Raw genomic sequence first — 16,289 nt, 5'->3', positions numbered from 1 at the left:
GATGCGCTCAGTTTCTATCAGTTAAATAAAAAACAACGTCCAAGTGATTGCTGTTCAAAGTTTTCTCCCAGATACAATTTATAACTCAGGGAATCTTTCCTTGGTTAATGAGGAAGCAGTAAAAGTGCTCCCTCCTTCCCTGCATGTACTATTTCATTTCTCTGAGACAAATCAGGAAGCATTTGTCATTTTGAAGTTACATTCCAAAAAAACGGAACTGTTAAAAAAAGGCTCCAGGGCAATTTTGTTGTCTATGATTGTGTAAAACATAATGCTGCAAAGCTTAAACAATAAAAGGTCAAACAGGGAGAAGACTGTGCTAAAGAACAGATTGCTGTTAGAAAGTTTTGCAAAATGTGCAGGTTTTAAGAGGTGGCTTGTGAGTGGGAAGGCAGTAGGTGTCACAATGGCAAGGATGCTCAGCTGAAAAATCACAAGCGGGTGTAAAGTCAAAAGATGCAGGAAAAAAGCTCCAGGGGGGTCTGGTCCATCCGTATTGTTGCACTGTAGTGCTGGCATGGAGGAACGCAAGACCTGGGGCTAGAAGGACCCTCTGGGATCGTGGGGTCTGGCAGCTGCCAGCCCCATAAGCCTCACTGCCTGCATTCAGCACCGTTATGTGCTCCATCTTCACAGGAGTTTGGCTTTACCTTGCTCTCTAAATAAAGGAGCACGGCTTTTCTATTGGAGGAAAAAAGATGGCATCGAGGGAGGGATTACTTACCATGGCGGGAGAATAAATATGCTTGCTGAAAGAAGAATGTTGGCACAAGAGCAAATGGGTAGAAACAGGAAAATAAATTTAGGCAAACATTTAGAATCTGAGGAAAAGCCTTCCATAACCTCCCTGCTCACATGAGAAATCTTCTACAGGGGAAGAAGAGACAAACTGGAGTCAGAGATAGCAGAGGCAGAGATGGGGACGCGAAGAAAAGAAAACAAAGATTCTGAGGATGTTAAGTCACATGCATGCAGAGAAAACATGTTCTGACACTTCTATATTTTCAGGGGAAAAAATGTATTCTTAAACATTGTGTAGGAATGAATAAAAGGCAGGAAATGCCCAAACAGCCCGAACCTCCTGCATACCCTGTGCACATTTCTTGGTCAGAATTAGAAATGCTTTCTGCATTAGCTCTTTGTGCTCAGACTTGCCAGCTGTAAAGCCTGAAAGTGCTTTTATTCTCGTGTTTTCATTCCTGAATATAACTTTCTCAGTGCATGAGACATGGATATTCAGACAATATAGATCTTTAGTCCTTACAGAAGAAGCAAATGTGAGTGACTGATAACCTTATTTCTTTGGAAAAGAGTTTAAAATGGATTGGCAATGGCTGAAATTACTCTCCCTGCTGTCACACTGCCAAAGTTGGACATCCTATTGAACTACTGGCAATCTACCAGGAATATAAAAATATTAATAAGACCATCCACAAACTTTGCAATCTTTTCTAATTCACCTTTGGAATGAATTTACATTTGTTTTCAGAGAAATTGCCAAATCCTTCTCTGTTGCTGTTCTGGCAAATTAATGCAACATTTGTGGCCACCACATTATCATGGTCTAGCTTAAATCTAGTGCTGGGTTAAAAATCCTGCTTGAAAACTCAGTGTAAACAGAGACAACTAAATCTCTATCAGAGTTATTCTCCCCTGTCAAAAGCAGCAGCGGTACCCGTGATGACTAGCACATTTGATGCCCGGGCAATCTTTGTGATAACAGAAGTGACACATGACGTGATAAGCAACACAAATGTGTCTGATGACTATTCTGGGATGGAGCCTACTCAGCAATTTCAAAGCACAACGCGGTGAGATAAATCAGGCACTCTCAGGCTGAGTTTCCTCTTTGCCCATACCAGGTAACGACGGCAGTAGAATGACTTTTCAAATCACACAGAACATAGTTTGTGCAAGAAAATGAGAGAGGACAGACAAAGGCTATATTCCACAACATTATCGTTTGCTGAACAGTTTTGGCAAAAGTGGAATTGTTTTACTTACCCTCTGCCACCTGGCTCCTCTTGGAAAACGGCAGAGAGCAAGTAGGAAATTGGGCAGAGATAAAAGATACGACAGTGCTTTTCTGTCATTTCCCCATGAATATGTATGATTGGAGGTCGGCCTTACCCTGGATGGGAGCCAAAGGCTCATAGACTACTCGATAACCCTGCAGGACTCCATTTGCTGCTGTCGGCTCGCCCCAAGACACATTGAGTGTACTGCAAGTGATTTCAGAGAATGCCAAGAAGCTGGGAGCACTGGGTGCTGAAAGGGTTATAAATAGATTGAATTGCAGTAGGAGTAGTCAATCAGGTATACACACATATATTCTAAAACATTGGTTTATTTGCCCAGCCTAAATCTAAAGGAAACAAGCTGAGAATGGGATTTTTCAATTGTATCCAAATATCCTGTAATCAATCAGAAACCCAGCCTGTCCTAAGGAAAGCAGCCACTCAGCTGCAAAGCTGAACCTCAAAAGCAAGCAAGGAGATAGGACACAGAAGGAAGAGACCCTCAGAAGGGCACTATGTGAACATAAAGTTCGAGTGCCCACCTCCTCTTCATAGCCACCACCGAGCGTATTGCCTTCTCCCTGTGCCAGAGTGCCCCCACCATGGTCACGTCCAGCACAGAGACAGCTCAGTCTGACTGGTGGCTTCAAAAAGAAAACAATCAAAAAAAATGAGGAGTAATTATAAAAAGCACAATAATTCTCTCACAGGACTGTTTGGGGAATTTACAGGCACTGGAGACAAGGTCCTTCAAATTTTCAGGTGTGATAGCAAAGGCCAGAAACAGACGCAGAGTTTCCTTCTGGACCACCTTGTGAAGGGATTGCTCCTTCTGCCAGTCCATTCTCATTTCTGCTGTATCGCTCCCTTTCCCACATGGTTCACATATTTGATCCCTTTTTTCCCCTCCAAGACCATTACAATGTAATGGTCTAAATTTAAATGGTCTAAATCTAAACACCTCCTGCATCCACCCATTTCCCTTAGCCACCTCCCAGTTACATGCCGGTCATCACCAAGTCTGGGCTTTGAGACACGACAACGATCCCGTACCTGCCTGGTGTGTCCTGCCCTGCGAGGGGCTGCTCCTGGGGCCATCCCCAGCTGCGTTGAACGCGGAGATGCAGACCATGTACTGCGTGTGGCTGGTCAGGTTTTTGAGCCGGACGGTTGTCTCTGGGAGGAAAAGGACCTTCACTTTCTCCGTGTCATTTTGGGTGTTGCTCTCCCAGTAATAAATCTGTTGAGACAGTGAGATGTTTTAGTATGTCCTACACCTAGAAAATACCTGGGCATTGCAGCTACAAAAGAACAGGAAGATGGCACAGTCTTGCTCTAGACTCCTCCGTTATATGGGATACTGACACTTTTCACCACGTGCCCAATCTTTTCTCTTCCTCTGGCAAATTTCCCCGAGTCCAGTGACCGCGTAGCTGAGTACATCACTCAAAAACAGAGCACAGGTGGAAGAATATGGCCTAACGACAGCAGACAGGAGCTGCCAGAGTTCAGCGATGAGAGGTCAGTTTTTAAGTTCTCCCTGAAATGCAAGCTGCCTGTCAGCACTGCCATCCTGATACGATGCTCCAGAATTCAACTCCACATGCACACGGTGGTTCCACCATTTGTGTTCACAGGACAGCCAAGCAAATGCCTTCCTGAAGAGGGTAATAAAGACTTCCCCTAAAGTTCCTTGAGGTACTTTTCCCCATTCTTCCCTTACGTAATTTTTACCCTGATGCCATAAATTAGGCTTTGGAGCAGTTGTTTCCAAGAGGAAAATTGGTGCCAGCCCTACTTATTGGACAGGCCTGGCAGTGAGAGCATTACAACAGGCCAAAGCAAGCCAGAAAGTTGAGAGAATGAGCCAAGGCAAGACTCCACCTTGGCTCTACAAGCCAAGCTGTTAGAGCCATCTATATATGTACAAAAGGAAAAGAACAAGAACTGATATATAAGGATGCCTGTTACTGCCAAGAAGGGATGCCAGATTATTCACATTGGCTTGGCTTTTCTTCACTTATGGATCAAAATCCATGGAGAGAGGCAGAGCCAGACACTGAACCCAAGCCAAGCTCCAGTGTTTGTAGATTTGCCCATTTCCACTCTCTGAGGGTCCATTCTCATGCTGGAGAAGCTAAACATCGTGCCTCTGCAACGTGCTCATCCCCTATGAACCAATTGCAACTAATACTATGATTTAATTTTGTTAACGTTAAGGAAATGAAATAATTCTTCCAAAATCTGGCCTGGCTCAGGCTTCTAGCTTGAAGAAAGTTCTGCGTTTCCTAACGGCTTGCAGCATTTGATAGACAGAAAGCTCAGTTAATTTTCTTGAATACATTTCTTGCCCCTAGCTCTTGTGTGTCTGTTGCTTTTCGGAGCAGATATGTTGCCTGCATAAGTGGAGTTGCCTCCTTATCTGCACACCCCATTTCCCCACGCTCTCATCTCCACCAATAGCAGCACACTTTTCCTTTTCTCCCCCGCCCAGTCTCATTCTCTTTCTTTTGATTTTGGGGCTTAGTGCCATTTCCATACTGCAGTCTGAATGCTGTTTTAATTTCTTATGCAGTGAAGGTAACTGTCATTTGTAGAGCTATCTCACAAGTAATAGCAATGCCAAGCAAGTCAAATGAAACCAGCAGAAACAGGAGGATTGCCTTGTAGCCTTGGATGTTCCCATTTTGGCTGTCCGCAGGAGGAGGGTCCCAGGTGAGCTCCAGCTGGCTTGCAGAAAGGGAGTTCACTTGGATGTTCTGTGGGGCCAGCGCTGGTGCTAGAGAGAAAAGAGGACAGAAGAATTAATAGTGACAAGCAGAACTAGTTCGTATCCAGGTTGTAATTTTCCATTAGCGGAAGGACCCAGAACAGACTCTGTTTACGCCACACATTAGCTAACAGGTAACAGATACCTGGAGGTGTCTATAGCACAGGGAAGTCTCAGCACATGTGGACTGAGGAGCAGCCGAGCCTCTGGAGGTGGTTATGTTCTGTCCCACACAGACTGGGTTAGACATTGAATCATCTCAATCCTACCAGCAGCTTTGGAAAAGAAAGGAAGATTTTGTCTTCGTTCCACGGTAACGGTTGGGGCTTGCCTTTGGCAGTGACACCGCACTCCTGACCGACCGCTCCTGAAAGTAGCTGGGAGCAAGGCAGCCCCTTGCCGCCATCAGCCTGGCCTCCCCCTCAGCAGCAGCTCTTTATAACAGCCTGTTTGCAAGGCTCCGAGACTTAAGGCCAAAATACTGTCTAAAATCACCTCCAAAACCAGTCAGATGCTAACCAATTCAACTAATATTTTTTGTTTGACAAAATGACTTTTAGTTTGCTGTTTGTTAGCTGTGCTTTGATTATACCCCTCACATATACATGCTGGCCCTCTTTGGCTCCCGACGGCATTTCTTCTTTGCGTTGTGCTGTGCTAGAAAACTAGCCTTTGAGTGCACCTGGGTCACCCCACCCTGCCCTTTGTCGGGATCCAGTTGGTGTGGGTGGATTTTCTTCCCCAGCGGCTACCAGGGCCGGTCTGTTTTCCCAACCTGCTCTCTCTGCCTCCGGCAGGTCTTAACAAACCAGCACATGTTCTGTTTACAGAAAAGGTGCCCAAGCGTGTCCTGGGCAAACTCCAGAAGTAGGAAGAGAAAGGTAGGACAAAGGATACGCTTCTCCTCTCTCCGTGGTTCATGGTGCCGTAGCCTTCACCCAGGCCACTGGAGAAAGCTGCCTCTTTTCTCTCTGCCCCTTTATGGGCCATAAATAGAAGTGATAAAACATTCACTACTCGAGTTAGATAGCCCCGGTTATCTGTTCCTCTGGAGACTTCTTTCTTTAGAGAGAATGACCTTCATAAGTCACACTTTTCTACCAATACTCCCTCCCCCCAGAGTTATAAAATAAAATAGTAATTAACACCCACTCAGCCTGACACCAACTATTTATTTTGTTCTAACTGTGTGGTTTCCATATTATCACTGCCCACCCTGCCGTTAATGGAAATGTTAATAACCAGCGCCAGGTTGTTGTGACAGATGCTTGGGCTCATTATCAGAAATTCTTATTTACCGCTCCATTAAACGACAGAATCGCACAAAAAAACAATTCAATCAAAACTAACTGGAGGAATTTTAACAGCCACATTAATAATCCAAAACATAAATAAAGTTAATGTCTTTTGCATGTTTGCCATCGGCAACTCTATTGCAAAATTATTGCTGTACAATTAAAACGTGAAAGGTAAAATTGAAAATAGCCTTTATCCCTGCGCTCAGTTAAAACTATTTGTTGTATTTTTTTGTTTCCTTTTCAGCTGGATGTAGTGAATGCACGAGGTGACAATGACCATCAGTAAAATACAGCTTGTTCACAGGGGAGCACTCATCTAATTGCTGCCTCGTCTTCTGCACTTCGCAGAGGAGCAAAGGGCTCGGCGGCTGGCTGGCTGCCTTCGGTGCAATGGAGCACTGTCCTGCTAAGGACCAAAAACCTCAAGATTTTGAGACTTTCACAGCACGCACCAGAGCACGAGGCCAAACCGATCACCCAGTACAAACCTGAAAATACATCTCGGAGATTTGCAGATGATGACATGCTCAGGAAACGGGAATACGTATAATCACAGGAGGAAATGGATCGCTTTAGCAATGCATTTTCTTTCTACATAGTGACACTACTACAGTGTCCTGAGCTGACAGCCTCAAAGTGCTGTCAATACCCAGGTCTGAAGCAGTGTCTACAATAGCATTTTTCCTTGGATCCCATGTGCCAGCCTGCAACAATTGCCACTCCTGAGACGCGACCATTAGATGAGCCAGCATGTGCAGCCTGCTGCCAGGAGAACACCGCTTCTCCTCAACCCCTTGTTGGAGCACGTCTAAGAAACACAATGGTTAAAAACTGCCAGTGATCGTTCTCCACTGACACTCTTGCTGCTAGAGCTGCACTTTTGCTGGCATGGCAGTGGAAAACTGACAGGAGGAAAAAAAAAAAAAAGACAATGTGGAAAAAGACATTTTTTTCGCTACCCCAGAGCCTCAACGAGATGCAAATTGTTTGGTTTTGTGCCCTGTGAGTCTGTCCCTCTGTTCAACTTTCAAAGGCTGATGTGTCCCTCCTCTTCTAAGCACAGATTTCTTGTTGACAGCAAGGGACAGCAAAAAAGTGCTGCTGACGCTTGATGTGGCTCCATGCAGACAGCACATTACATTAAGGGTGAAATGAAATACTGCAAAAAGAAGGAAACACACCCTAAAGACTCTACCTGCTTGAAACCCCAAACCATTCACTGAATGTACAGACAGCCTGTGCCAATAAAAGCAAATGCATTTTAAAGGTGAATTCAGAATTACCTTCTGGGAATGCAGTTCAAGATTACTGAGCTCTGAATTTTTTCATGGCTGTTGAAAACACAAATACATAAAAAGCAAGGTGAAAGCTGCACACCTCACATTGCTTTAGGTGTTAGTGACATTATCAACTATAGTAAGAGGGACAACAGACCCCTGAGGGTCCAAATGCAGCTCTTGGCAGGTGGAAAGCATTTCACTTGCCCTGAAAAAAAAAATGTCTGTATTCATGAAGTCTAATTCTGTGCACGTATCCTGCCTTGGAATCTCATACAGATATTTGCAAACATTTATTTTCTTATCTGATTTCAATTCACCTTTGAGATTGTCTCCTTGAAACTCTGAGCCAAAATTAAGGAGAAAGACTGAGAAGGTTGTATAGTAATTAGTAAAAAAGCATCATCATCTATGGACTGGGATGATGTTGGCAAGATCAAAGGCAACAAATTTAACTAGAAATGCAAGAGAGAGTCAAAATGAGCCCATGAATAAAGTTACATATCTAAATCCACCTTAAAACATATCACTGCCCTCATTTTCCAGTTGTACCAAACAGCCTCTGCTCACACCACAGTCAATTTGGGCTTGCAAATGCTTATAACCTTTAAAGAGAAGGTGCTTAAAATCCCCAGTGGCCTGCCCACACTGGAGCTCCGTGCATTGCAGAGGGTTCACCTTCGTTTTTCTCGCTGCTTGCTTGGGATATTTGCTTTCTGGGCTGTGTGGCACAGAGAGCTTTTCATCAGTATGAAACTACTATTCCTTCTCTTAGTGACAGTCGCCACGATGCTCTGTAGCACAGGTAGGCTACAAATCCTTGTGATTCACTGGGTAAACTTAGTAATTGTTTTTATGAAGCACTCCTTGCTGCTTACATCTGCTCCAGTTTCTGGGCAGCAAAGGATTTCTCCTCTACTGATTTTCTAATTGTTTCTATAACGCCACTATGATGTCAGGAAATTCACAGACAAGTCTGGGACAAGATTCCCCGATACTCATGCCATTTAAATAAACATGCAGGCAAAAAACAAGGAGAAAAATGCAGTTAGAGACCGAGGATTTTCTGTGCATCAGCTTGATCCCACAGTTCCAAACAATCCCAAGCAAATTTCTGTTTTGTAAAAGACCTCTGATCCTATTCTATATAGCAAGCATTCCCCCCCCAGTTCATCAAAGCATGCTTTTGTGAACATGCCTGCTTTTATTCCCTAGTAATCGATATATTTGCATTTTGGTGTTAGCATCTAGAGGCCAGAATCTCATTGCACAATGTGTTGCATAAACAGAACAAAGAGACAGCTCCAGGCCTAAATAGCCTCTAATCTGTATGTCCACACATTATAATGGAGGGGTGGTTGCAGCATGTTCTGACCTATCAGCTGTAATCTTATCTACCTAGTGAGTAACAACAAGAGAGGAGACACAGCAATATTCAACGTAGCATGCGTGCATGCGCAGCACCTCCAAAGTTTACACGCTGGTTCCTAGCACACAGTCATGGAAAACAGAGCTGGAGAGGATATGGAGAGGGCTCAGACAAGCCACCCTCCTGCATCACGCGGGGATCAGCTTGGCTGGTCAGGTGTTTGTGTAATCTTGATCACTGACCTCTTTCCACATTCCCCCACCGTCCCCACACAAACTCTGCCAGGGTATCCCTTTTTTAATAACTCTTTAAATAACTCTCAGGTTATTATTATTACTATTTTTTTTTTAATGTCTAGCCTACACCATCCTCACTGTATTGACTTTCTGTCCCTGCAGTGGCATGGAGAACAGATTGCTGCTTCTCCGGTTGCAGCCACTGCCCTCAAGTTATGGCATAGATAAGCAACAGTTAAGTGGATTATAAAAGCCAAACACAACAAAACAAACAGAAGGTCACAAGATAAAACAGCGAGACTGATCTGCAGAATGGGCAAAGTGAAACGCGACAGGTTTTCTTGCAGTGTGGGCTTAGAGAAGGAACGTAAGGATGGTACCTCCCAAGAACAAAGAGGTGCATCTGCAGATGTTTGCAGTCACCCCCTCCACAAAGGAAAAGCAGCATGAGAGAAAAACATTCAGGGTTTATTGGCCATTTTCTTACAGTGTCTGTGAAAGAGAGGTGGGAGCGAGGAACGCTTCCCCTGTGCAGCAGTTCCTCTGTGCCATCAGGAATGCTGCGTGAGCGATGCTGATTAGTTCAATAACAATTAGTTAATTGTGCTTCAAAAACAGCTACTGTGAAGCTGCTTTCCGCTGTGACAAAGCGGCACAAGCTATATTTAGAATGTAAAAGATGTTTCCCACTAATTTCTGGCTGTTTTAAGCTAGGTTACTTTTTGTGACGGAAGAATACGCTTTTTCCAAGGGCTGTTGTATTTCAGATGCGATAAGCAGACCCACGTACAGAACATGTGGGTCTGAACGCCTCCAACACAACTCCATTTGCTAACATTGGACCCGAGTGTTCCTCCTCTCTTATTAAGGCATGACAATTGGGCACTAAAACCCAGTGCTCTGCCAGTCATTAACTTCAGCAGGCTCGTGTCACCCTGAAACTTGAAATGAGTCTTAGGAAAGGAGCAAGCTGGTCTCCCCCATCTTTGAGAAGCCCAACCTCCTGCTGGGGCAGGGGTGTGTGTGTAAAGCAGCTGGAAATAGCCAGGTTTTAATAGGAAATAATCCTTTTTTCAGGGATGATGATATATGTGATATATGTGTTGGTTTACAGGGTTGCATAGCTCAGGGTAAAAGAGATTGAAACATTTCTTAATGTACAAGAGACCAACGGAAGTCAATACAAGCAGAACTTGAACAACATCTCTCTCAGCCTCATGAGCACTGATAAAGAGGGAGCACAATCTAATCGATACAAAAAATAGAAAGCTAAACAGATAAACCTACCTTGGTGGAGAGGAAAAAGAGAATAGCTCTCAGGATGGGAACTTTGGGAATCTAGCACACCTGCAATTGCCTTACTCTGTGCCATATTATGCGGGTGGGCAAACACTTGGCCCTCTCCCTGTATACTACACTTAGTACAGTAGCTGTGTTTTGCCACATCAAATTTTTAAGGGTATTAAAGTAATAAAAAAGCATAAATAAAAGCAGCTGCAAATGATACCCAAATGTAACATCCCCATCTTCTTTACTTAGCACTGGGAAGCTTCCCAACATTGAATAGGCATGTCTTCAGCCATCTGCAGAGATACGGGAGGGAGGCGGGGGTGGAAGGAGGAAGGAGGGAGAGATGACATTCATGGCACATATTGGAAAAACATTGAAATGAAACAAGGACTAGAAATGGAGTATCCTTTCCATGGATCCAGACTCTATGAGGTTATCTGCCAATGCCGTTTTTTCAAACTGAGGAAGCAATCATGCTCTGAGGAAACCTCTGCGGATATGACTTATTCATGGAGAACCTTCATAAACTGGCAAGTGACTCAAGCAGAAGTAATTCTCATCCTGGCCCTCACCATCTCTTCCAGTGGTGGTGAAAACACTTTTGCTGTGATGGCTAATCTTTTAATATGGGGTTCAGTTTTCCCAACAAGCCATGTGCAATCCAGGATTTTCATGGGACAGACACCATCTGAGTGATGCAGAAAAAGTTGCCGTGATCGTATTACAACACCTATGAGGCGAATCTCATGGAGCAGTACTGCGAAATACTTAGAGCCTGCAGACAAAAACTACATGCTTTTCTTTTGCTGAAGCCCACAGTTCTACTTAGCTAATACAAACCTAAAACAGGCTATCACCTTGCATACTGAGATTATCCATCAAGGGACTAAGAGCACCTGGCCCAAAAGTAAAGCCCTTACAGAACTGTCAGACTGCCTCTGGAAAGGGCATACAGATGGTTAAAAAAGGAAGGGGGGAAATAATAAAATCAGCTTTTTCCTGTTTCTTTTGTGTCAACAAGTATATGATCACACACAGGCAGGCAGCCCATCAGTCAGCAGAGATGGATCCATGAACAGGAACAGCAAGAGTCTGACAAACATTAGGTATGCGCAAACAAACATGCAGGCATAAACCTACAAGCTAAAATCCCCTCTCACTTACATCAATGCAAATGAGGGTTAGCGCGCTAAGGCTAGTAGAGCTAACCCAGTGTGAAAGACGTGTAATTGAGAGCAGTGTCAGCTCTGATGGGGGCAGGATTCACCCCCCGCCAGAGTACGGAAGGTTGTTCAAGGGTGCAAGGGCTGGTGGAGAACTGCTGAGTGTTTGATACTCTGGCCTGATCCTCACAAGCACCGGGAGGAGTGGGAGCAGCACCAGGTGGAAAAGTACCGCTCTTAACTCTCTTAGAAAAGTCTACCCATTAGACAGAGGGAAAATTACCTATGTCAGACTATTTCCCCAGGCTCTCTGGTTCCCAAGACTCCTCCTCCTCTATTTATAGCCATGTTCCACTCATTATAATTTGTTAATCCCACACTTTAATATCATAATACTACAAGTTCATGGCAGCCAACAAAAGCACCCACTTAATGTTCACTAACAGTAATGGCAGCACCTACTAAAGCCTAATAAGCACTGACAACTCCTTATGCTCCACTAAAGTCAAGAGAGCATATCACATAATTAGGGTGAATCTCCACTGGGTTTGCCATATACCAAATCTTAAAAGCCATGTCGGAAAAGAGTCAAACTGAGCAGGTGAGATGTGCTGCTGCGATAACCTTTCGCTGTGGCTCTAATGCAAGTTTGAGTAGCTGGCCCGCACGAGGGATTAATTTAGGATTTACAGATTGCAATGGTCAGGGAACCTCAGGGAGCCCACAGAGGACTGTGATCTTGTGGTTCTGGGGAGAGATTAAATTTACATTTTTTCAACTCTGAGTGAGAGTTTTCTCTTTCTTTATTTTGCATCATAGCATCCTTGAGTTCATCACTGTAGTCTTATACCTCCATATCATCTCAGTGTCTGGATTGCTGTGGTCAAAATGTTTCAGAATATTGCTAATTCATATTTTCAGAAGAAAAAATGGCAACTTTTTTGTTTTCAGTCTACAACAGGCAACCTGAAATGCCTCCAGTTCCATGATTGACGATGGATACAGCAAACAGATGTCAGAAGAGAAAACCAACTGTGTTTCTCTACAGCTGGCTTCACAGCAAAGCTGTACAGAGGAGGCAAAGCCACAGGAGTTGAGACCCACATGAAAATACAACGTTTTGCTCACCTATCGCAGGATGACTGAAAACAAGCAGAGCAGGACTGCACAATTAGAGGAAAGAGAAATCTGGCTGCAAATATAACCCTTTAGTCAAAAATACTCAAACTCTGGTCTGCGTCTGCATGAATATGAGGTATCAGCCAGGGGCTTCCCTACTTCTTTATTAGTACAATTTATGGGCCATTTTACTTTACTAATGATTGCTCATGTTTTTGAAAGGAAGGTTAATTCCTTTGCTTTTAATGGAGTAGCTTTACTGTTATTTCAGTAAGGCTTTGCATACACGATCAGGCTTCTCACGCCTCTGCCCTCTGTGTACTGCAGGGATTTCCTGCACTCGGCTCTTCGCGGGCCATATAACACTGCCGCAGAACAGCTAATTTGTCCTACCACTCCCACTGCTGCTTGCACCAACTACAGAACAAAGACAGGAGTCCTGATGAGGAATTTGAGTACGGATAGTCTGTCTGTCATGGGCTACAGTCAGTAATCGACATTAAATTGCTGGGTTGGTGAGATGGAAGTTCATCATCTGAGCAAAACGTCGCATGGCAATTGCAGCCTAACACCACCCACACCAGCAATAGCAGAGGCAGAGATAAGCAAGCTCAGCTGATCAAAAACTGATGATGTTTTTGCTTGGACAGAAACATCTTTCCTACGCTGAGATGTGATAAAAAGAGGCAATTAAACCAGAGCTAAGCAGGAGCTGCCGCACTGTATAAAGCATTGTGCTGTACCAAAGGCTGCTTATGACCAATATTAACAACTTAATGAGCTGTTAATGAGGCGCGCATTTAGCTTTTACTTGCAGCATGAAAACATTGCAAATCATTTTAGGGAGCTTCTGGACTGTCAATGGAGAATTAAAGATGTCAAATAAGCCCATCAAATCTATGTCTCAATCTGGACACTGCTTTCCAGTGCATTCTCTTAAAATTCCTTCTCCTATATGGTAGAATAACTTGCTTTGACAGCAGTACGACTCTCACTTAGACTTTGCTTCCTTCTGCCTTGACATTAGGTTTCAGTCTCCAGAGAGCTGCAGGGATGTCTTTTTGACATGTTGACATTAAGGACACTTCTTCCACAGACTCACACTGGCACAGTTACTTTCTGTCTTACCATTATAAGAGCAGCTACTGAGCTAAGCTACCAAATTTGAAAGTTTACTTATGAAACCTTTGTGCTCATCGGTAAACAGATTAAGATTGTAAAACTACCCTTAAAAAAATAGCCAGTTAGAGTAGGAAAGGGAGCCAAGGTTTATATCGAAACTCAAATCCGTAATTCCCCAGCAGTGCAGCAATACCAGTAATGCACAAGCAGTGACTAACGCTCTAACGCAGGCACACTTCAGTTTGTTATTTTTTACTATCCTGTCACAGCCCTGCAGGATTAGATAATGCGGCTGAGTGCTATCTATACTGCTATTACCACCAGTGGAGCTGCATTGATGGGAACAACAAATCCAAATTGGACTTGCTACAGACAAGCCTCGAGTGGAAACCATGTATAGAATGAGTCTGGAGGAGTTTAAAATCCACCAAGAAATACTGACGGGATGTACTCAGTGGCTGATCCTACTCGCAGAAACAGAATGCTGTTGGGATACAGGCATAATGGTTTGCTGTAATGCAAGACAAACTGAAAAGAGGTTTCTTTCCCGGTCCAAACAGGAAACGTCTCACCACTTTTTTCCCCTCTCCATCTTCCTATAGTTTCCCTTTCTTGCTCTGCTCTGATTTTACTCTTTTTTTAGTGCATTGTTGGAGAACATGGCTTGGATCTTTACCTCTGAGCTCAGAGGAGAACTTCTTCCTTAGGGACAAAGACACTGGGGACAGGATGAAAACTCAGTGTCACACCTGGAGCAGGGCGTTCCCAGGACGGCTATGTAGAGCTCAGTCACAATCGAGCACAATATTGGAACAGCTCTGCAGATCCTTTAAATTTAAAGGTGGAGGGGTGGGAAGGAAAAATCAATGTTTCAAACACCCTGCCATCACCCCAAAGTAGCATTTTGCTGATGTTCAGAAGCGATAACAATTAAAAGGCAAATACCTTGGCATTTCAAAGGCTTGGTGCTTTTGAAGTGCCAAGGAAGGTCAACCCCTTTGTTTAAAGTTTGAGCAAGTGAAACCAATAATTTATTTATTATGCTACTTTCCAATAGCTTCCCTCCATCCCCTTTTGTTTCTCAAGGGGAGATAATGTCCCTAGGCTGACAGGTTTCAGACTACTGTGAAGTGAAATGGCCACGATAATCCTTCTCTTCCCTCCTCCAGTGGCGTCTGGGATGGAAATGCCCACCCAGTTCTTCTAGCTATGCCAGCAGCAACGCGCTCCCTATCTGCATACGCACAGCCAGTCACCGAGAGACACGGCCCACGTGTCCCAAACAGATAGGAGAAAACAGCCAAGAGGGCCACAGCAGAGTGATTGAAGATGCCAGCTCTAATGCACTGAAATGTTGTCATTCCTCTTGTAGGCTGTTAACAAGGAGACACAGGGGACTTTGCACAGCATCTTCTCAGCTACATTCAGGGCAGGGAAGGAGAAAAAGCTTCCATGCTATAAAAGAAAGGGGGGCCCAAGGTAGTGTTGAGGGACTCCTTTCTCTGGAAAGCAACCTACAATGGGGCAGTGAGACCACGTAGGGTATTTTGTAGGAGCACATGAAAAGAGCAAGGCCTGCAGAAACAAATGAAAACACTCAAGGACAAAGCAGCCTTGTTGTGACAACCTTCTCTGGCATTAGTGCAAGAGACAAAGCGACATTGCTCAAGCATAGATAACCAGGTAAGAAGAGACAAGAGCTCTTTGCTAGAAGCAGCTTATAAAAGGGAGCCAGGTACCTGGAGTCAAATCTTTCCTTCTTTATGAGGCTTCTTTCTCCCTAGCATGGCTGCTTGTCTGTATTTTGTCTTCTCTTTCCCAAACCTAAATCACTATTTTTGGTCTTGGAGCTTTCCAGATGGTTTCTACTCCTTGTCTGTAAAATGCTGGAGGCAGCTCTGAGTTACTGGCAGAGCAGAGCTTCCACCCATGTGGCAGCTACAGGTGGACAAAATAAAGTTTAGGAACTCCAGGAACACCTGTGGAGCCACAGGCAGGAGAGCAGATGAGAATAATTGCAGATAACAGTGAGAACAGGGAAATTTGCCTCAGCATCTGCAAGCTTTGCACCAAGAGGTAAATTCAAGTTTTTGAAGATGGTAAGAAAATAGAGGTAAGAAGCTGTCATCCCCCTGTCCCGCTCCTGTTCCTTTCCAAGCTACAGTTTCACTTTGAAGAAAGTGAGATGCCCAGGAAACCTGCTTTTCCAAAAGATTATGCTAGCAACCAAGGCAGCATTTCAACAGAGGACTTCTGAGAAATCTCTGTCTTCCAGCTCTTTTTGCTCCTTCCCTTTCCCATTGCTGAACCAGCTCTCAGAGATCATTATTAAAAAGAACAACAACAAACTGGTCTCATCAGTTCTTGTGAATTCTGAAGGTCACCAATGTCACCATCGGTTATAATGCCACACATCACTCCCCTCTTCACACAAATGGATTTACAACCCGTTTAAAGGCTAGTGTCTCCTGGTGCACTTCACCCCTTCTGCTACCTCCTCTCTGCACACACTCGCTCACCTCTGGCAGCAGCTGCTGGAAGAAATTATGAATTCCATTATTTGTCAGCCAGAGCAGCTTTGCAGTATATGGGAGAAGCACTGGAGGCTGCAGGCTCGTTAGCACAGG

At 44.2% G+C, this 16,289-nt stretch overlaps 1 protein-coding gene across 1 annotated transcript in view; it reads right to left on the bottom strand.

The window, feature by feature from the left end:
- SDK1 (sidekick cell adhesion molecule 1) overlaps positions 1-16,289 on the bottom strand; it is a 394,034-nt gene that overhangs the window by 28,892 nt on the left and 348,853 nt on the right. The window contains exons 35-37 of the mRNA XM_068422403.1: positions 4,682-4,797; positions 3,072-3,258; positions 2,131-2,268 (exon numbers count right to left, since the gene is read on the bottom strand). Of these exons, the coding sequence (XP_068278504.1) occupies positions 2,131-2,268; positions 3,072-3,258; positions 4,682-4,797 (441 nt within the window). The remainder of the gene's footprint in view (positions 1-2,130; positions 2,269-3,071; positions 3,259-4,681; positions 4,798-16,289) is intronic.

This window comes from Nyctibius grandis, chromosome Z (genome assembly GCF_013368605.1).
Source record: "Nyctibius grandis isolate bNycGra1 chromosome Z, bNycGra1.pri, whole genome shotgun sequence".
Taxonomy (NCBI): Eukaryota; Metazoa; Chordata; class Aves; order Nyctibiiformes; family Nyctibiidae; genus Nyctibius; species Nyctibius grandis.
Note: the sequence above shows the minus strand (reverse complement) of the source record. Positions and strands in the feature narration are given on the sequence as shown.